This window comes from Lipotes vexillifer, unplaced genomic scaffold (assembly GCF_000442215.2).
Source record: "Lipotes vexillifer unplaced genomic scaffold, Lipotes_vexillifer_v1.1 scaffold325, whole genome shotgun sequence".
Taxonomy (NCBI): domain Eukaryota; kingdom Metazoa; phylum Chordata; class Mammalia; order Artiodactyla; family Lipotidae; genus Lipotes; species Lipotes vexillifer.
Genome location: NW_006799313.1, coordinates 3,072,376 through 3,093,449, shown reverse-complemented (window position 1 = coordinate 3,093,449; position 21,074 = coordinate 3,072,376). Strand labels below are relative to the sequence as shown.

The 21,074-nt window shown below is 47.3% G+C and overlaps 1 protein-coding gene across 1 annotated transcript in view; it reads left to right on the top strand.

Annotated features, from left to right (window-relative positions):
- The window catches only part of SORBS1 (sorbin and SH3 domain containing 1), a 119,667-nt gene that overhangs the window by 11,770 nt on the left and 86,823 nt on the right, over positions 1-21,074 (top strand). Inside the window, exons 5-8 of the mRNA XM_007471598.1 lie at positions 8,298-8,324; positions 8,462-8,574; positions 14,612-14,974; positions 18,882-19,026. Of these exons, the coding sequence (XP_007471660.1) occupies positions 8,298-8,324; positions 8,462-8,574; positions 14,612-14,974; positions 18,882-19,026 (648 nt within the window). The remainder of the gene's footprint in view (positions 1-8,297; positions 8,325-8,461; positions 8,575-14,611; positions 14,975-18,881; positions 19,027-21,074) is intronic.

Here is a 21,074-nt window from a genome sequence, read left to right as displayed (position 1 = left end):
TTTGCCAAACCTCCCCCCTGCCTCTTTCCCTACTGTACTTTGCCACTCTGGTCTCCAGGAGATGTGGGGCCACTGGGAAGATCCATCTCCCAAGCTGGAGGACCTCCGGGAAAGAGAGAATCCTAAGGGATAATTTAAAGAGAAAGACCATACCTACAGCCCCGTGGCCCGATAAAATGACCTCTCAACCTCCTGGCCCTTCCTCTGGTGGTGAATGGGAATGGTGAAAGGGAGGAGAGGGAGCCTTGAGCTCCCCCTGGTGGTCACAATGCGGCACTAACATAGAGCCCCAATGTTGTTATTTACCTTGCTGTCTGTAGGTTTGCACTCCAGTGCAGTGATTTGAGCACTTAAGGAAGGTCTCTCTAGTCCCCAGATAATTCTATACCTTACAGATTTATAACAGATAATTTGGATTAAGAAAAGATCTTGTTTTAAATTGAAAATACTCTGAAGGATTGGGGGATGGCTATCAGTCGTTCACACCTTACAGTAAATTAATCTTCGTAGATTATTTTTCTCCAGATAAATAGAGGTCATTGAATCCAAATCAGCAGACATTCATTCTGCATCATATAGGTGCCAGACATCACTGGGAGTCACCAGGGATTGTGATGAGAAGGGAAGAAAAGGGAGAGAAATTTTGGTGCATCATGTGAGCACAAGAGGCAGTTTGTTCCAACCAGAGAGTGGGGTGTGGAGCCCCAGTCTGCTGTCATGCTTTCTGACCACACGTATGTCACACCTCTGAAGCATGTGTGAAGTATGAGGGACTTGGGAAAGATGGTTTTCAAGCCTTTCTAGTTCCAGAATGCTCTGTGAACTTGGGAAGTTTGGGAATTAACCTGACACAAACAGAACCCTATTCACTGGGGACACATTCAGGATTGTACACTAGGCCGGTTTGGGTGGAAAGGAACAAGCTGGGGTTGAGTAGAGGTGGGGGGAAATTACACTGATCAGGTGTACAGCAGGCTGGAATGAGTTAACACTGGAGGTGAGGATAAAAGAGGATGCACCTCCAGAGGTGGAACAGTCAGGAACAGAGATCTTGTTCTCTTACTCTACTGGCCATTGGCCAGCATCCTGCTGGCCCTTGACTCTGGCTGGGTCCGTGTGGCTCCCCAGCCCTCCTCATCCCTGCCTACTCCCTCCATCTGAGCCTCTGGATGACAACTTGCTGGCCCACACCAAGCCTCTGAGACTTGACCAGCCTCATGGAAAGTTTTCAGCAGCATTTGCCGGCAGCTGTGCTAGCCTGGACTGGGAGCCCAAGTGTGAGGCAGGGAGCCTTGCTTGGCTCTTGCCAAGGACTCGGTGTGCTTCCTTTTCCCAGCTTCTTCACAGATAGCGGGTGTCAGATAGCGTCCAGGTCTCTCCCCTGCCACCAGGGCCAGCATCTGTGCCCCAGCTGCTCTGGCTGTCTCCCCTCTGCATTGCTCCCTGGCTTTACCACATTCCTCCATCCCTGTAGATCTCCAAGTTGCTGATCATCTGCCTGAACTGGAAGCTTCAGTCCCACGTTACTGCCCAGCACCTGTGGCCTGATTTCTTTCCCCGTATGGCCCCTTGACACCCGCATTTCAGAGGTGGCCCCTATTTCCAGTCCTTGCTCCAGCTCCCTTACCCTGTGAGAGGTGGTCTCGCTCTCAAGTCACACAGTCCTCTCTCAAGGCTCAGCTGTACCACTTACTGTCTTGGTAATATGGGCACATTAACCTTGGAGAGCCTCACTTTCCCCATCTGTAAACTGGAGATGACCTTAATAGAGTTGCTGGGGTGCAGTGAACTCTTCCATCTCAAGATATAGCACAGAGCCAGGCATGTACAAGGTGCTCTTGAATGGAAACCATTCTAGTTTCTGCGGATCAGGAGGCCACTTAGACTTGCAGGAATTTCTCGTAGAGGCTGTGAGGGTCTAGGCCCAGCATGGTGGTGGTGGGAATGACGAGCAGGGGCCAAGCGAGAAGTGTATTTGGAGAGTGGAATGGCAGGGCTTGGCACAGTGTTTAAGGAGTGCGGAGAGGTAGGGCTCCATGCTGAGCAGAAAGCGCCTTCCCTGCTTGACTAGGAGAATAGATGTGGCACTCATGGAGATGCTGGATTTATGAGGGGAGTTGCAAGGAATGTTGGATTCCATTCCTTGACGTGTTGAGTTTCTTGGCAAGAGAAGGACTCCTAGGAGGAAGTTTCTAATAGGCATTTGGAAATTTGGAATCCAGGGTGTGGATTTGGGAGCCATTGGCATCCAAGTGAACATGGGGAGGGTGGAGATGCTCTCTGAGGTGGAGTGACAGACGGAGCCCTCGGAGTTGCCCAGTTTAAACCCAACCTCCAGGCTCCTGCCCTCAGTGGTAGCTTGACTCTGGATCCCTGACCACCCTCCTAATCTCTGAATGTAGACCTAGGTTTTGGGATCTGAACCATCTGGAAAGAGCTACAGTAATCTTAATGCTGACTCCCGGCCTCCAAGAGAGGCCTCTTATTCCTGCTTCCTGGTATAATAGCTTGGCCAGGTTTGGGTAATGGCCCTGTTGGTTCAGGTGTGGCTCCACCTGTGTCCCCAGGTCACGGTGATCTTACTCAAGAGGAGACAGGGAGCCTGAACTGGTGGTGGGCGCTGTACGAAGCTTCCTGTCTGGTATGGCCTGGAGACCATCAATCCCTGTGTTCTGACTCAAAAGCCAAAGTTCAGTTCGACACTTATACCTTGTTCTGTGCCAGTTGGCTCCCATCCTTCCTGTCTGATTCTTGACTGCAAAGTTAGCTATGGATGTAAAGATTCTTGGACCTGCAGTCAACTCATTTCCTCACATTTGCTCTCGAGAAATGACAGTAGCAAAAAGATAAGAAAATTGACATTAAAATAGTTAGACATTCCCTACCCCCATTAACTAAGAGTCTTTTTCGTGAGCTCATGTGTGAGAAAAGGGGGCCAAATGAGAAATAGTTGGAGGCAAAAGTCCCCACAAGAGAAGACTCTCACTGTGACACCAACTGCAAGGTCAGGGGATTCCCACAGCCACTCTCAGGTTTGATAATTTGGTAGCAGGACTCAAAGAACCCATTGAAAGCTGTTATACCCACAGTTCTGGTTTATTACAGGGAGAGGATACAGATTAAAATCAGCTAAAAGAAGGAAGCATGGAGTTGGTGTGGTCCCTCTCCTGTGGAGTCAGGGCGTGTTAGTTCCCAGCAGTGCGTGTGAGAACATGCTCAGAGCACTGCCAGCCATGAAGGGCATACAAGCTGTGGTGTCCATGGTTTCCATTGGGGCTCTATTACATAGGTGTTATCCACTGCCCAAGTGGTTCGTCTCACTCTCCAGTCCCTTAGGAGGTTGAGCTCAAAGGCCCCCAACCTAAGTCACGTTATTGGTTTAGCACAAAGACAGTCCTATCAGGATGACATTCCAAGGGCTTAGAGATTAACTCCTGGAAGCCAGAGGGCAAAGGCCAGACCTCCTTTTGGGGAAGAGTAAATTCTTTAACACACAGCACAAATAAAAATTAAACAAAGTATGGAACGCTCTTAGACCCACTCTTAACACCTTTCCTCTAACTCGTGGATTCTCTACCAGGAAACACAGATCTAACTCAATGAAAAGTGTCCTGAGATCCCAAGAAGTGATCAGCAAAACAAGCTTAAAACAGACCAAAATGAAATTAGTACAGAGTGAGATAAAGGAAAATAAGTAAGCTGTGGCCACAGGCCAGAAAAGATTGTATATAAAGAATAGATGGGGCTTCCCTAGTGGCACAGTGGTCGAGGGTCCGCCTGCCGATGCAGGGGACACGGGTTCGTGCCCCGGTCCGGGAAGATCCCACATGCCGCGGAGCGGCTGGGCCCGTGAGCCATGGCTGCTGAGCCTGCACGTCCGGAGCCTGTGCTCCGCAATGGGAGAGGCCACAGCAGTGAGAGGCCCGCATACCACAAAAAAAAAAAAAAGAATAGATGGAGAAAAAGATAAGGCAAAATAAATTAAACTTCTCATGAAAAGGCTTGGTCTCCTCAGTGCTGCAAAACCTCCTGAGGGACCCAGCTTTCCAAGGCCCTCCTCCATCACGGGAGCTCTGAGCTAACATTTATTGAGAGAAGCATTTTGACAGTCTCCCTAACCAAGAGTTAATAATTGATGATCATGTACATAAAATTTCACCTGCCACCCTCAGACACAAATGGCCCTGGGCTGCTACCAACCTTCAAGGTTCAGAAGAGTAGGTAACAGATGAAGGAGGATGAAACGTCAGGAACGCAGCCCTTTTAAATAAGAAAGGAATGTTCTGAAGAGTCCTGGGAACTGCCTTTTTGGGGACAGGGTAAGGGGAACAGTTTAAAGACTTGGAATGAGAAGAAAAAGTGGGTTGATTCCTGAGGATATTATGTTCTTAAGGCTATTTATCAAATGGCAGAGTCAACTGCTCTAATTGCTGTGTCTGGGAAATTTTTTTCCCCTTATGCTTTGGATCCCGATCTTACTAAGCACACACTTTACGCCACATACTTCCACTTAGTCCTTATGATGAGAGAGAAATTTCTCATTTCACAGATGAGGCTATGTCCCTTGCTGCAGAATATGCAGTGAGCAAAACAGGATTCAAACTAGGCTGTCTGATTCCACAATGACAGTCCCTTTATGATACCTAAGGGTTTTGGAGGAACAGACTCACCTCAGCTTTCCACGACACATCTGTGTGCCAACATCACATGAATAGAACCAACCCAGCCAAAGAGCAGACAAAATAACATGCCTCCACATCCATGTACAAAGTTCACATCCTTTATTGATAGCCCCTCATCAGAACCTGTTGACGTAGAGAACAAACGTGTGGACACCAAGATGGGGGAAGTGGGGGCGGGGGGGGGGGGGGATGAACTGGGAGGTTGGGATTGACATATATACACTAATATGTATAAAATAGATAACTAATTAGAACCTGCTGTATAAAAAAAAATTTTTTTTTTAAAGAATCTATTGACATTTAGTGCGTGTGTGTAAATCAAATAAATTTGATAGAATGACTTGACAAAGCTGGACTAGAAATAACGTAGGAAGGAAGATGAGATAGTAAAAGTGATAGATACAGGGGAGGAAGGAGAAACATTTTCATAGTGTGTCACCTGGTATCTGAAGGCCTGCGGGTGCAAGGAAATCTCGGGGCCAGGATCTGGATAGATGCACTAGTGAGTGTTAAAATGGTCACTTTTCCTGCTGTATAGCACAAGGAAGACTTCTCAATACTCTGTAATGATGTATATGGGAAAAGAACCTGAAAAAGAGTGGAAATAAGTACATGTATAACTGGTTCACTTGGCTCTAGAGCAGAAACTAACACAACACTGTGAACCAACTCTACTCCAATAAAAATTTTTTAAAAACGGTCACTTTTAGGACACGTCACGTACCTGACCTCAGCAACCCTGTGTGGTGTATGTGGGGTAAGGATTATATTTTATAGATGGAAACAGTGAAATTTAGGGTGATTAACAGCTTGTCCTTGATTGCACGAGCTGGTACATCGCAGTAATGTGAGTAAAAATCAAGTCCTGTAAATTTCCCAGCCATGTGGTTGGGACAAGAAGACAGATATCTGGGAATTGTCCCTAAGGGAGTGGCAGAAATGTGACAGCCAACCTGCTAAAAGAATGTACAACTGAAACAGGTTATAAAAACCTCATTTTAGAGGAGGACGAAATTTGCAAAAATGGATATGGTTTCCCAGAGTAAGGATGTTTTTGAGTGTACATTAGTATTTCAGTGATTCTCAAAGTGAGCTTTGGGTTATGGACCAGCAGCCTTACTATAACCTGGAGACATGTTAGAAATGCAAATTCTCAAGCCTCACTTCTCCTCTGAGTCAAAAACTCTGGGGATGGGGCCCTGCGTTCTGTGTTTTAACAAGCACTCCTGGTGACTCTGATGCAGATAGACTGCTGTACATGGATGCAAATCACTTGAAACCTTTTCCCCTGCCTGGCCTTTTGCTCTGACACCCTTTGGCTTCCGCCATCTCCCTGGAATGTAGGCTCTGCTTTGTGGCAGATGGCAGGGTTGGTGGCCGTGGGTGGTGGACAGAGTGCTGCACTTGATTCTGGAGACCTGGGCTGACTGCTTTATCACTTTCTGGCTGTGTGACTTTGAGCCAGTCAATTGGCCTCTCTGTTTTTTCATCCATGAAGCAGAGTGACTGCCTACCTCACAGACTTGTGTACACTGAATTAAATACTAAATATATGCAAAAGTGGCCAACAGTGTCTGGCACTTAGAAAGACGTTCGATCCGGAAAGCCCATCTCTGATCCCTGAGGAACGCACATTGAAATGGAGCCTTGGGCTGTGAGAGCTGCAGTGCTTTATTCCCCTCTTTATATAGGGTGAGATAAGGAGGCAACCAGAGAGGAGGAGGAAATTAAGGGACTGGCTCCATGAGGGGTTGGCAGACTGTGGCGCTTGGGCCTAATCTGGCCTATGCTTATTTTTGTACATCCCTTTAACAAGGGATGGTGTGTGTGTGTGTGTGTGTGTGTACACACACATACATGTGTGTGTATATATAATTTTTGGCTTGATCCCTGAGGAACGCACATTGAAATGGAGCCTTGGGCTGTGAGAGCTGCAGTGCTTTATTCCCCTCTTTATATAGGGTGAGATAAGGAGGCAACCAGAGAGGAGGAGGAAATTAAGGGACTGGCTCCATGAGGGGTTGGCAGACTGTGGCGCTTGGGCCTAATCTGGCCTATGCTTATTTTTGTACATCCCTTTAACAAGGGATGGTGTGTGTGTGTGTGTGTGTGTGTACACACACATACATGTGTGTGTATATATAATATTTTTTGGCTTGCCTTTAATGAGACTTGGCTCTTATGCTTTTAAAAGTGGAATCAATAAGAAGGCAAGGGTGTAGGGGAATAATTTTCCAATACTTTTCTTGTAAACTCAAATTCTTCTTTGGAATAAAGCAGGCTTTGGTTTACTGTTCACAAGGTTACTTCTGAGTTGCAAAAGAAATTTCCCTCTTCAATCTGGGCTGCCACAATTGGACAGAAAGCATGAGGACGCTTTTTTCTTGCATCTGGGTTTTTATATTTTAAGGGTTGAAAGAAAAAGAATGTGCTATGTGAAAACTACATGAAATTCAAACTCTAGTTTCCACAAATAAAGGTTTATTGGAACACAGCCACCCTCGTTCACTTGATATTGTTTGCGGCTGCTTTTGTGCTACAACAGCAGAGTTGAATAGTTGTGACTGAGCCCATATGGCCGTCAAAGCCTAAAGTATTTGCTAACTGGCCCTTTACAGAAAAGGTTTGCTAACCCCTGGGCTACATGGAAGATAGAGAATAGAGACAAGAGGTGATACAGAAGATGGTGGTAAACAACAAACGTTACTGAGCTCTGCCAGGCACTGTTCTAAGCATCTCTCATGCATTATATCTTTTAATTCTTAAAACAACATGTATGAAGCAGGCATATCGTTACCCCCATTTTTCATATGGGAAAACTGAGGCTTATAACTTGCCCAGGGCCACAGAGCCCATAGGTGGAGGAGCCAGGATTTGAATTGAGGTCCAGCTGCCTTCCCAGCCAAGCTTGTGACCACTGCGCCGTCCTGCCTCACGGTGCTGCTCAGGTTAGGAGAGGTTTAGGGTCTCTGAGCTGCTCCAGGCCATAGATGGAGGGCAGGGTGGTAGCTGGCTGAAGGGGGACAAGGGTGCCTTGTAGTATGAGGAAAACTCAGGGTGATTAGATTTTGAAATGTTTATGTAGCTGGTTTAATGGAAAGAAGAAAGGCAGGCAGGGAGGAAAAAAAGCCCTTATCACAGCAGATACCTTGGGGCTTAAATCATGTTCTCCCCTTTGCGCAGCACCAACAGCCATGGAAAAAGTGCTTATCGATGTCTCCCTCTCCGGGTCTGTTAATTAGCCCAGGCTGCTGATGAGGAGAGGTCATTCTGGGCCCACGTCAGGCTTATAAAAGGGGAATGCAAGTTAGTGAGTCAGGACTGGACAGGAGAGTTCTGTGGCCTTTTTGTCTGTAAAATAAGAATGTCAAGAACAATTGTTTCTTCATTACTGTGAATGTGAGCCTTGTGTTTTCAAAGGTCAGCGCCTGTGAGCACATCATGGTTTAGAGTGGGTTCCTATGGTAATTAGACCATCGTGACTGAGGGCATTTTGTGTCAGGCAACGGAGTGCTGGAGTTTCGTCTTTCTGTGCAGTACGTGCTTGTTTCCTGCAAACGTAACCATTTCTGTTTTCCCCCCTTCTTGTTTTTATCCTTTGTGCGCCACACGTAGTTCTGGAGTCAGAGAATTCCTCAGCAGGTATGGTTTCTCTTTCATCCTTTCTGTCCCTGCCTTCCACCAGGAACCCTTCAATTAGAGGGGAACCCTTCAATTAAGAGGAGAACCAGGGAGTGTTCCTGTGAGTGAGGGGTTTCTTCTTTTTTTTCATCTCTCAGATGAGTGGAGGCTTCCTTCCAATGCTGATGCCAATGGAAATGCCCAGCCCTCTCCACTCGTTGCCAAGGGCTACCGAAGTGTGCATCCCAACCTTCCTTCGGACAAGCCTCAGGTAGGTGGGCACCCAAGGACGGGGTGGGGACTGTTCTTGAGTCGTTTAGCTTGCACTTGTGACTTCCTGCTCGCCCAGTTGGATGATGGACTGGCTTCTGAGTCCCACTTTTGGCCACCTCTGAAAAAGCCCCGGGAAGACCAGAGTTAGGGAGAAGTTGGGGTCAAGGGAAGCAGATGTATGGGATGAGGCTGGTCTGTACCAGGCAGGGTATCAGAAGCATAAGCCCAGTATTCCGTAGGTTTGAAACGTGTGTGGAAATGTTCTGAAAGAGGGAATGCCAGGTGGGAAAAAGGTCTGAGCCTGTTTTATGAAAACTCTTTAGAGCATAATATTCAGAAGGCGACTGCACTCTTGTGTTTATTTCATTAATTTGCTCGTGTTGAGGCTGTAGGAGTTTCAGCAGCTCCGTCCTTACAGATTAAGATCAGGGAGCTGTGGCCAGCGCGGAATCCAGCAGCCTAGAAGCAGGCAGAAGCCAGAATGGCAGTACAGCGGGCTTTACACTGCCTAGTGCTACCCTACAAAAGAAAGTGTACCCCACGTTGTACAACTTGCAGTAGGAATAACTTTGCTTAAGTTTTCCCCCTAAGTTGTTTTCCTCATCTTTCTTTCTTCCCCTTCCTGTTGCTACTTTGCCTTTTTTTTTTGGCTGCACTGTGCAGCTTATGGGATTTTAGTTCCCCAACTAGGGATCAAACTCAGGCCCTCAGCAGTGAGAGCAAGGGTCCTAACCACTGGACTGCCAGGGACTTCCCTACTTTGCCATCTTGACGAAAGTAATAGACCCTGTTTTAATTCAGGCAATCTGTGAAGAGTGTTTTTATATAGCAGAGTAATATCCATGGAACAGAGCAATCCTTTCTTTTAAATAGAGCTGCGCTGCTCAAAAAAATGCGGCAGAAATGTGTTCCCTACGCAGTCCACCCCCCTGCGCCTGCCTGTCTTCTGTGCACATGCTCCCACAACTCGCAAGGAGCCCGGGGAATCCACGTGCCTTCCTTGTTCCCACCCCCACTTCTCCGATAATCCTCTGGGTTCTGCTCGTGAGGACATAAAATTGCGCTCGTCCCTGGAATGAAACCAAGTCCGAGATGATGCCTTCCTTCCCCTTTGCAGACCCTTGTCTCCCAGGCTTAGAGGAGGTTGCTGAATCGTTTGCCAAGGCAGCACTACTCAGCCTCCCCGCCCCTACCATGGCCTGTCTCCTGTAGCTACTGCCACGTGCATGCAGGGCCGCTGGTCAGGGCCAGGAGCTGTGAATGGGCCTGGCCTCCTGAAGTCCTCATTAGACTCGGGATGTGGGAGGTCTGTTGTCTGGTAAATGACTGGCCATAGTTTGCCTGTTTCTAAGACCTTTCCCAGCATCTAATCTGCTGCTGGTGGCAGGCACACTTCCTTCTTGGCGTTTTCCAGGTTGGATACAGTTGGCTCTATATCAAGGGTAGGAAATAGTTCTGATCAATTCAAGGCAAGTGTCGAAGCACCTCCTCTTCCACTATCAGGGACTTAGCCCAAAGGGTAGCTCACTAATTCCTTTTGGCTTCTTAAATAGCTCTTCTATAGAGAGAATTTTAACAGCGTGTGAAGTAAATAAAAATCCCCTTTAAATACATGTACTTACAGCAACTTTACTGAGCATTTGTTGTGTTTGGATCACTGTGTAAACATTGCCCTCAAGGAGTTTGTAAGGGTGAGCCTCATAACAAGGATAGTCATCCTGTAATATGGCCTACGAATAGTGTATGCATTTTCTCATCTGTCACTATCCGAGAATTTTCTTTTTACCTGGGTGTCTGAAAGGATACCTGGCATATTGCTGATGTAGAGGTGTTATTCTGTATATTCAGTGTAAAATTGGCCATCCAACTTTCAAGAGGCTTTAGGTCATAGATTCATTTTCTGAAAGCAAAAATGACTTCTTGTCTCTAGCTATTGCCAGAGCTGTAAGTATATGCTGGCTTAGACAAAGCCAAGGTGGGCTGGGCTGCTGACTACTCTGGCTTGGTTTCAGATGAAGACAGCTCTCAGACACCTACAGGCCTAGCATCTCCTCCTAAGGATTGAGTTGGAGTCCGAGGACACACGGGCCAGAGGGGAATCCTATCTCCTGATGCATCTGCCTTTCCTCCTGCTACCCTGCTCTCCTTACCCGCAGCGACACAGAATCAGGGCTTTCCCCTCTCTGACAGCATCATCTTGGGGATCCCCAGTGGAGGCAGGGATTGATAGTTTCTGGAACTGTACATACTAGGAACATGTCAGATTCTTCAAGCAGCCCCATTTTTGTCACCACCCCATCTTCTAAAAAGATAAATGGAATTTCATTAGTAGCCAGCTGGGGAGGAATGCCAACTGCCTATATGGTTCCCACAATGTTCACAATAAAACAGAAAGTAGTTCCTTACATGTAAAGTGACTGTGCCTATTCCCCTCCTTCTCTAGAGCTAAAAGGAGCCCCAGGACAGGAAGGCCTTGGCTCTGAGTGCGTTGTCAACACTCTGGGGAAGCGTCCTCTCTACAAGGTCAGAGCCCTGGGAAGGCCCAGGCCTGTTATAATGCAGCCCTGGCACCTTATATGGCCACAGCCAAATTAAGTTAAAAAGTCATTGAAACCGATTTCTGTCTTTGGGCAAGAAGAAATCACATGTGGGACACTTGAGCTCGAAGTAAAAGTAAATTTGAGCCTAACTCAAAATTGCCTTTTACTTACCTCCCTGGCAACCATCATCAACTTACCCGCGGTCCCTTTTGTGCGTGCTTGGTCAAGTGCTTTGTTTCTAGAGAGCATCATTTTAGTCTGTGAGTACACCCCAACCTCCAGCCTAAGTTCACTGAAACCGAGAGTACATCTGGATGGTTTTGCTCCTACTAATGACTGAAAATACATTTTGTATTTTTGGCTGGTAAACATGGCCACATTCCACTGGCAGTGTCCTGGGCACCCTGTGGAAAGGATAGGCATCAAGTTAACCTAGCTTGCTGAGGGATGGGTTGTTTACTGTCTCTGGGTTAATATTCTAGTCCAGACTCATACTTTATTCTCATTTATTTACCCTCACTAGCATTCCTTCCCCCTTGCTGCCTGCACTCCACAAAAAATAAAAATAAAATACAAATAGGCCCACACCCTTGCACCCTCCCAGTTTGGGGTCACAATCCCTTTGCCATTTATCAATCAAACTCTAATATACTTTACCTGTGCAATTTAGTAGAAGGTTCTCATTTTCTTCTCATACTGGGCTATCTTTAAAGATAGGGGCCAGTGAAGAAAATCTAGGTGTCTTAGGCTGCTATAAGAAAGTATCAAAGACAGGTGATTTAATCAACAGACATTTATTTCTCACAGCTCTGGAGGCTGGGACGTCCAAGATCAAGGTGCCAGCCTGTTAGGTTCCCGGTTAGGGCTCTCTTCCTGTCATGTAGACAGCTGCCTTCTCACTGTGTCCTCACCTGGTGGAAAGACAGGGCTCTGGTCTCTCTTCCTCTTCTTATAAGGACCCCTATCCCATCATGGGGTCCCACCCTCATGACCTCATCTAACCCTAATTACCACCCACAGGCCCCATCTCCAAATGCCACCACTTGGGGTTAGGGGTTCAACTTAAGAATTTGAGGGGTCACACATCCAGTCCATAACATTAGGAAAATAAACTTATCTTACTTGATTCCAAGTTGAGCCACAGGTTGACAGGTGGCTGTCCTTGAAATGAGGATCATCTGGAGATTTACCGCATTTCCTGACCCTCTGCCTCGCTGAGACCCAGGGAGGAGTGAGGGGCTGTGTTGAGGGAGAGGGAATGAGGTGGGAACTACAGTTTTCTAGCTCTGAGCCTGGAACCAGAGCTTTGGGCTTAAACCATGAGCCTGAGGCTGATCACCCCCTTTTAGGATTGTCTGTGCCTGGTGGGCTGGGTGGGAATGAGGAATGGTCTGGAATTTGGTAAACAGGCACAGTCCAATCCAGTCAGATGCTTCATTGCCTGGTCTCTTTGTTCTGGGTGCGTCAAAAATGGGAGACTGCATGCTTTTAATCTCATGCCTGTCTTCCTTCTAATAATTAGTTCCATCAAATTGTTTCCTCTGAGACAAGAGCACGTGTGGATTCTAAGTCCTTAGCTAGCATTCTCTTCTTGGTGAGTTTTAATTTGTTACGCTTATGGAACTGAGTGCTAAATCTTAGTGACTCAATTAAGACGGCTGCCTCCTGTGAACAACTAAGGATGATTCTTCCAGTTGTCCGTTTCCTGAGGGAAAAGAATGGAAGACACTCGAGTTGGAGGGAACTTAAACTTTTAATGCTGAAGGTACAAAGAGGAAAATCTTTGAGGTTTGGAGAAAACTGGGGCCTCTGGGGCTTCTTCCACTGGCGTTTAACCCTTGGGCACCCTTCTTGGGTCAGGAGGTCTCAGACGGTACAGGTCAACCCAGGACTCGTGTCAACCTGACTTAGCACCTGGGCTGAGCTCAGCCTCCCTGTGATGTAAAGGAGAGTCAGGCCTGCCTCTCCAGGTGAGTAGGATTCAGTCCTTGGCTTTACCACAAGGAAAAATGTACGGGCCATGAGGAGTCTGAGGATTTGCTTAAAAACGTGTCCAGAATTGTTTTTTCTTCAGGTAATGTTGTGCTATTTCTAATGGTCATCCTTCTTTCCATTTCCCCTCCTCTTTCTTTCTTTTTATTGTGTCTTAAAAATACTACCAAAGGTCGTCTCTCCCCCATGCCCTCCTCTCCCTCAAGAGGACTGCTTTGCATGGCAGCCCCCCGGCACCCGCAGTTCCTTCAAGGACTCCCTTTACCTGAGCTCACCAAAGCCCTACATCCCACCCGGCACCCCCAGCCAGCAGAGCCCCTCACGACCCCAGGCTGTCTCCGTCCCCCCGGCAGCCAGATTAGCGCCCAAAGGTGTGCTGTGTCCTGGGCCCTCACTTCCGGGTTCCACGCTCCCCAGTGCTTGGTCCCACCCCCAGCAGTGCTGTGCAGCTGCCAGGACAGTTTATAGAGAGAATGTGAGCTCTAACCCACGTCATGAGGCAGTTGGGAATAAAAAGGTCAGCAGCTTATATGTACCTTGTTTATCCCGTAACATTCGCCCCGTGGCATCGGCAAACCTCTCTGGTGTTGCACATGACCCAGACAAAGGCACTCCCTTGGAAGCTGCGGGCACTCAAGCACGGGCTCCCAGCATTGCCTCCTGCACAGCCGGCGCGGGGAAGCCACCCTCTGCTCCTTCTCCTGGCCCTCCCAAGCTATTCTCTGACATCCGTAAGGATGCCGTTAGCCGTGGCGAGAGTCCTTCCCCGGGGACTCGGCCTTCATCAGCAGACGCAGTGAGACCACCTGTGCTAGACCCCCAGGTTACCTCTGATCCCGAAAACCGGAAGAGAAAAGAACCTTACCTTTTGCAGCCCTGTTACCCAGCCAAGGCAAGGAATTAGGAATGTTTGTGTGTCTCCTACACCGTCTCTTTCGAAAACTCATGCAAGCAGCTTGTTTGTTTTCTGGGCCGCCCTACTTCCTTTTCCTCGTGAATGGTGCTGCAGCTTGAGGCCCAAACCCTTCTGTCTCAGCATCTCAGCACAGTCCTCCCTGCGTCTCCCCGCCTCTATTTTCTGTAAATACGTAAGTATGCTGGAGCCTGGAATCCGTAAACTAATAATATGGTGAACTATTATGTTACATGTGTCTTGTAACAAGGTGCCAAAGAGATTGTATTTACTCCCAAACTTTCAGGCTCTGCAAGCAGTTTTGGGGTTAAACACAGCCTGCCTGCCTGTTCTGTTGTTCTCTGTTTCTCAAGTGTTAAAAGGACTCAAAAATAGATGGGTGGAAAGTAAACTTGGACGGGGTTCCCTCTGTGTCATAGTGTTAGGAGGCCAACTGGCTAGCACTGACTGTCTCGTGTACTCTGAGGAAAGGGCGCTGATTAAATATTTCTCAGCGTACATCACTGCATGTCCGCTCTCAGCTGTTTAAATATGGAATTCTTTCTTCCCTGCCGTACCCCTTTACGTAATGACCCCCTTATTTCCTACAGGATGCCACTTCCTCCAGCCCAGCCCAGCCTGAGGTAATAGTTGTCCCTCTCTACCTGGTTAACACTGACAGAGGGCACGAAGGCACTGACAGACCTCCAGCATCTCTGGGGCCCCACGGCCCCCCGGTCCCGGCGGCCGTCCCTGCCGGCTCACCTCTGACCTTGCCGACTCTAGACGATTTCATTCCCCCTCATCTGCAGAGGCGGTCTCACCACAGCCAGCCAGCCAGCACTCCTGGCTCCCTCCCCCCCGTTAGCCAGACACCGCCATCCTTCTCACCACCGCCTCCGCTGGTCCCTCCGGTCCCCGAGGGCCTCCGCAGAATCTCGGAGCCTGGCCTCACGGGAGCTGTTTCGAGTACCGTAAGCTTGCTAGATCCCCTTCCTCACAGCCTTCCTGAATGTCTGCTCCCGGCAGTAAAGAGAAAAAAAAAAAAGAAAAGAAAGAAAAACCAGAAAACCCTTTCTGACTCAAGTACTAAGTTCTGAGAGATGTTGGCTGCCCTGTGCTTGTGTGATGACGGGAACCGTGTTTGCTTTCACTAGAGCATGCCTCCCCTGTGTGTTCCGTGGGCCCCTTGTGGCTGTTCAGCAACCTCTCTAGACACTCTTCCTCTCTGTCCTGTTTGGAATGCACATCTTCCTGCAGAGCAGACCACCTCTGTGCCCTTTCCTTTGGTTAGCTGTGCTCCTCGTAGGCCAGGCAGATGTAGTGCGGAGAGCGGAGGAAAGCTGAGGAATTGCGTGGAAAAGCCATCAGTAGGCATGGTGCTAACTGTTTCTCTAACAGGGAGCAGGGAGGTTCTAGGGGAGGGAAAGATTCACTCATGCTGATTTTGCAAGTAAGCAAACTCTCTTTTATATACAGCAATGGCAGAGAGTGGGTTTAAAAAAAAAGTTTAATTGAGCAAATGGATATATAAGCCTGGTACAAGCATTAGCACTGTTTCCTCAAAAGGCAGAAAATTGCTGGGGCCCCTGCAGGGTGGCTGCCAGGGGCTTTTGATGCAAAACAGTACCTGCCCCAGTGGTCATGGGAAGTTAGAGTGTCCCGACACTTCAGGTCCTGTCCTGCGAGGGACGAGACCCCATCGTAATGGGAAAGCCCAAGTGCTTTAGAGGAAAGGCCAAGTCAAAGGGCTCAGTCTGTTCTCCCCTCAGGAGCCCTGGGAGCTGAGAGAGTTGCAAGAACCTCAGTGTGAGTCGTAAAATGGGGACGCACAGATCTGTCGGGGCTGTGGGTGCAGTGCAACTGAGTACGCAGAAGTTTCTGATGCAGGGCTTGGCACACAGAGAGCGCCCAGTAACTGTTAGCTTTGGGGCTGAGGGGTTACCCTAGCAAATGGACCAGAGCTCCTCAAAAATAAGTGGCTGACTAAGTAGCAGTTTATCATTGAGTTCCTGCCACGTTCTAGTTTTCCTGCTAGTTTCTGTGGGCACAGCTGTGAACAGGATTTATCTGAGTGGTGTATTGGTGCTCAAGTGTAGCGCACATGGGATCCTCTGAGGTTATACGCCTTGAGTTTCTGATTGAGTGGGTCTGGGGAGGGGCCGAGGACTGAGATGTGGTAACAGGCATCCTGGGGGATTCTGACGCTGAGGATCTGTGGACCACATTTTAAAATGTAGCAACCTAGTGGGTCATGCAGTTGGCTGCTGGAATTAAACGTTCATTGACATCCCTCTGTGGAAAGAGGTATGCCTACAAAACTGGCTCCAGTGGCTCATTAAACTGAAGCCAGTCACACAGAAAGCAGGAAGGAAACTTGGTTTTTGACTTGTAAGAGAAATTACAGTGAGATATCAGGCACGCCAAAGCTGGGAAAGGCTACATCCCGGGCAGGGTCCTCTTCTCTAATCTCTAGATACAGCACATCACGGTCAGGTGAGGACCTGGCCAAATGTGGCCCAGGGGCTTTGGCTACCCTAGCTTTGAGCTTTTCCACTCAGCCCTGTTGGAGGAAAGTGCTAGATTGTTCGCTGATGCATTCTCCTCACCCCAGCTTAATTTGTAGGTGCATTTAGAAAGCCACTCTTGTTTTGGACAGTACAGGCACAGAATGTTTCTCTGGAGCATCATGTAAAGCAAATCTTATTTTTAGTGCACTAGTATATCATGAGTAGCTTTCTTGTGTACCCTACACTTTGTCATTTGCATAGATCTAGATTTTCATATTGAGTTTGTCTCATGTATGCCAGGACAGATTAGTGGGGACAGTGTCCTCAATTTCTCAAACCTGTTTGGTCAGCCTGGTACTGACTTCCCAGGAGGACTTCCTTTGGCCCGATAACTTCTGGTTTGGCCCTGGGTACAAACAGTAAGAGGTGAAAAAGGAAACTGGTTGGATTCCTGCAATGAGTGAGAATTGTCAAGAGGAACAGGAGCCCCTGTGGATGGTGGCCAAGCCGCAAGTTGATATCTGCTCCATCTGCAGGGATTGGAGAGTAAGAGGGAAGAAAATTCATGTTAATTGATCCAGGTTCTTTTAGCCAATAGCTATTTTTGTGATGTTCCAGAAATAAGATTTACGCCAGAGTAAAATTTGTGAGATGCTTAATGTTCACACGATCCATCCAGGCATTTATACTTTAAGGAGCTGTATGCCTGATTTTTTGTGTGTTTCTTGGGGGCATAGTGGCAGATTTATCTTTATTACATCACTTCGGAAGTAAATTAGGAAAAGTGTAATTGCTTTTCCACTATACAAAAGAAGAAATTGAGATGAGGCACTTTTTGAACAAGATCATATTGTGCCTCTTGAGTCTTAGGGAAAGGTTTTATTTTCTAAACTGAGCTGCCACTCATAACTAACAGCTGTGACATTAGGGCACTTTCAGAAGAGGTGAGCTGACCAAGCCAGTGTTTTTATTTTTTATTATTATTATTGTATTTAAAAAACTTTTTTTCGGTACGCGGGCCTCTCACTATTGTGACCTCTCCGTTGCGGAGCACAGGTTCCGGACACGCAGGCTCAGCGGCCACGGCTCACGGGCCCAGCCGCTCCGAGGCATGTGGGATCTTCCCGGACTGGGGCACGAACCCATGTTCCCTGCAGCGGCAGGCGGACTCTCAACCACTGCGCCACCAGGGAAGCCCCAAGCCGCTGGTTTTAAAGGAAGCTCCTACTGTGTGTCAGGAGCTGTCCCGGGTCCTGACACTCACATCCTCTCTTTTGGTGGGCACGTGTTCTCTTGCTACAGAGGTTGCTCAGAGACACCTTTGCTGGTAGACGACTTCTGTCAGCCGTGTGGCATTTACTGAGCACCCGTGGTCTGCAGGGCATTGTGCTAGGTGCAGGGGGAAGAGGAGGAAGGGAGGCACAGCCCTTGTCCTGCAGGTACTTACAGAGCAGCTGGTCTCTGGTGGCGCACACTGACTGCTTCGAGCTACACTTTTATCTAGAAGGTAACTATCAGTCTTGTTCTTCAAACCTTTTGGGAATGACATTGTGGCTTTGGGATGTGTAAACTTCAAAATAGAAACTTTGCAAAATTTATAGGCATGATAGAGGAGACTGTCTACATATCTTTACTACGTTTTGAGGTCCTATTTTCATGTGTTTAAAAAGACTGCTATTATTCCCATCATGCAGATTATAATGTTAGTAGTAATAATTTTATTGGTATTTCTGGCAGACACCTCAGGATTTCCAAGTCAGGATTTTCATAAGTCTTTACTTCAGAGATCTTTGTCAGTCAATATTAGAGTGAGAAAATGTCACAGTATGACAAGATAATGTCCAGATCTCAGAAGTAAGTGCCAGTAGGGTCGTTCAGTGGTGTAGGTAAGAGTAGCTTTCCAAGAGTTCCAGTGCTTAACTCTTCCCTGTTCTTACGTCAATGGCTTCTTGTCCTCACAGTGTCTCGTGTTGCTCTAAACAAGTACTAAACTTTCCTGATTTTCCCCAATTAAACCACCTTTTGTTCTCAGATTGCATTGGGGATTGCATGAGTTTTGCATGTTATGCTTCTTTGAATTTGCTTTTTCAGTAACCGGATTGAGCCACAGTTATGACCAGATGAAAATAATGAATGACGTTGCTGAGACTTCGAGTAACAGTCACCTTCCTTCTCTCCCTTTACTAATCCCAACAAAGAGAACAAACATTCCAGATTAAACTTACCTAACTGGAATTAATATGTCTCACTGGTTACATTTCTTTTTATAATTAAGGTCCCTGTAAAGCTTTAATTCTCTTCTTTTTAAAAAGCGGTACCTCTTGGTTTCACGTAGTTGCAGTTAGTGACAACGTTTGTTTTCTCTTTTCAGGACTCAAGTCCTCTACTAAATGAAGTTTCTTCATCGCGCGTTGGAACTGATTCCCAGACCTTTGCACCAGTTAGCAAGCCATCATCTGCCTACCCCTCCACGACAATTGTCAATCCTACTATTGTACTCTTGCAACATAATCGAGGTAAGGGATCTGTGAGGAGCACCCCGCCCCCAGCTGGCTGGAATCAGCCATAGCTGCACTGTGACATCTGGGGCAAGGATTCTGCCATTCCACAGCATTTTCTACAAATCCCATCCTTCCCCGAGGCCACCTGCCCCAGTTTACTCACTCCCACGACCCACAAAGTAGATCACAGCAGCAGACAGAGGCCCCTGTCTGGGCACGAGGTCAGGTGTCTGAATAAGTAAGTAGGTGACGTGTGTCCCACACCCTGGGTATTCAGTTTTCTTCAGATGGGAGCTCCAAAAAGAAAGAAAAGACAGAAAGGAAAACATCTGCCCCTTAATTACCGTCAGGAGAATTCTCGTCAGGGCTCTGCTAGGAAAATCCAAGTGCAGTAATACCTCTTTTAATTACTGTCCTAAATCCTGTAGTTCTGTGACATGAATTTTCTAGAAAGTAAACTTTTGAGCACCAAAATTTAAAAAAAAAAAAAAAAAGAAAAGAAAACCTACTGGATGGGAAATTTTCTAGAATGGAAAACATGTTTTTGTATCTCTGAAACAGAGGCTTTTGAACTTTTTCTTAGTGACTCATGGCCTTCATTCTCTTCAGAAGTCACTGCACTGGGCTTTCCCTCAGTGGCGCCCTCTGGGGACTCGACGTTGGTGTGGCTTCTTTGCCCCTTGCCCTATGTGGCCCCTGGTACGCGGGCCTCTCACTATCCTGGCCTCTCCCGTTGCGGAACACAGGCTCTGGACGCGCAGGCTCAGCGGCCACGGCTGAGGGTTTTCATGTTTGTTTTCTAGAGTTTCTCTGACTGCTGGTGGCTGGTTCTTCCCTTTCTCTGAAGGGGCGTCATAGGGGAAACGGAGCGCGTTGAGGTAGCAATGATATATGTTGACCCTTCTGCTTTAAAATCCCAGAAGATGATTCTAAGTCCCAAGTTTTCCTTTTTGAAATTCCGTAGAGAAATAAACGTCCCCTTCACAAAAGTCCTCTGCGGTGTGAAATGTAAAGTCTTCAGGCAGTTTCCTAGTGTAGAAAGGGCTCTTGAGTCTGAATTTCAAAGAACGGTGGAGGTTTAAGTATTTTATTTAGAGCTCAAAGCTCGGTACCAAATCTTCCTTTTCTTGACTCCCTGCTCGCCTACTTCATACTTTTCCTCCCCTCCCCTCCCCTCCCTCTCTGTATTGACTTGGATGAGAATGAGACTGGAGTCTATTTTTAATTGTTTTCCGTATTAAATGGAGTTTTCTATTTCCTGCCCCAAACTTGAAAAGCAGATGAATGAAACATTTCCTCTCACAGCCACATCCCACTCAAATCTTAGTTATTTTAGTAATTTTATTTTTTTTCTTTCTGTGTGGTTCCCATATTAATTTTCACCCATGAATCTGTGTTCTTCAAAAGATAGAAGGGTCCCACCCCCTACACTAAGCTATGTAAGAGCCTGTTTTCCTTTCAGCGGTGCCATCCCCCTTACTGGCAGTAGCTTTCTCTACCCAGAAAGTGTCCATAATGCAGGGCAAAGTGAAATTTTGGTTCTCTATGAACTTCTTTATGACTCATCTTTTTAAAAAACCCACTCAAAAAGAAGCAAGTTAGTTCCCAGAAGGAAAGGCAGTTTATTCCCAAGGCCACTTGGTTTTTGGGAAATGCCAAGTGTAATGCCAGCTACTGCTGATGGCACCTAGTGAGACGTTTTTGGGCACAGAAGTGCCTATAGTTCCTTTTTGCTTCTTCCCTGAACAAATGGAGTCTTCTTATTCGCTCAGATGCCTTTGGTTCTTGCCTTTCTCTTTTGTCCAAGTCCTGCCTTTGGGCTTAAACATCAGAGTCGTGCAGCCTGAATCACACCTCCCTCAGGAAAGGGTTCAAGTACTTTGCTGTTTGGAATTAAAAGGTAGCTTCCCCCACGCTCCTTACGGAGGCAGGAAGAGTCGAGGAGAACGGAAACGCCTAGTGCAACTGGCTTTGGATCACTAATCATCAACTCACTTTAGGTCAGGCATTTTTGGCTTTGCTTTGGAATTTACCCAGCCTGGCAGCCCTGCTTTGCCTCACAA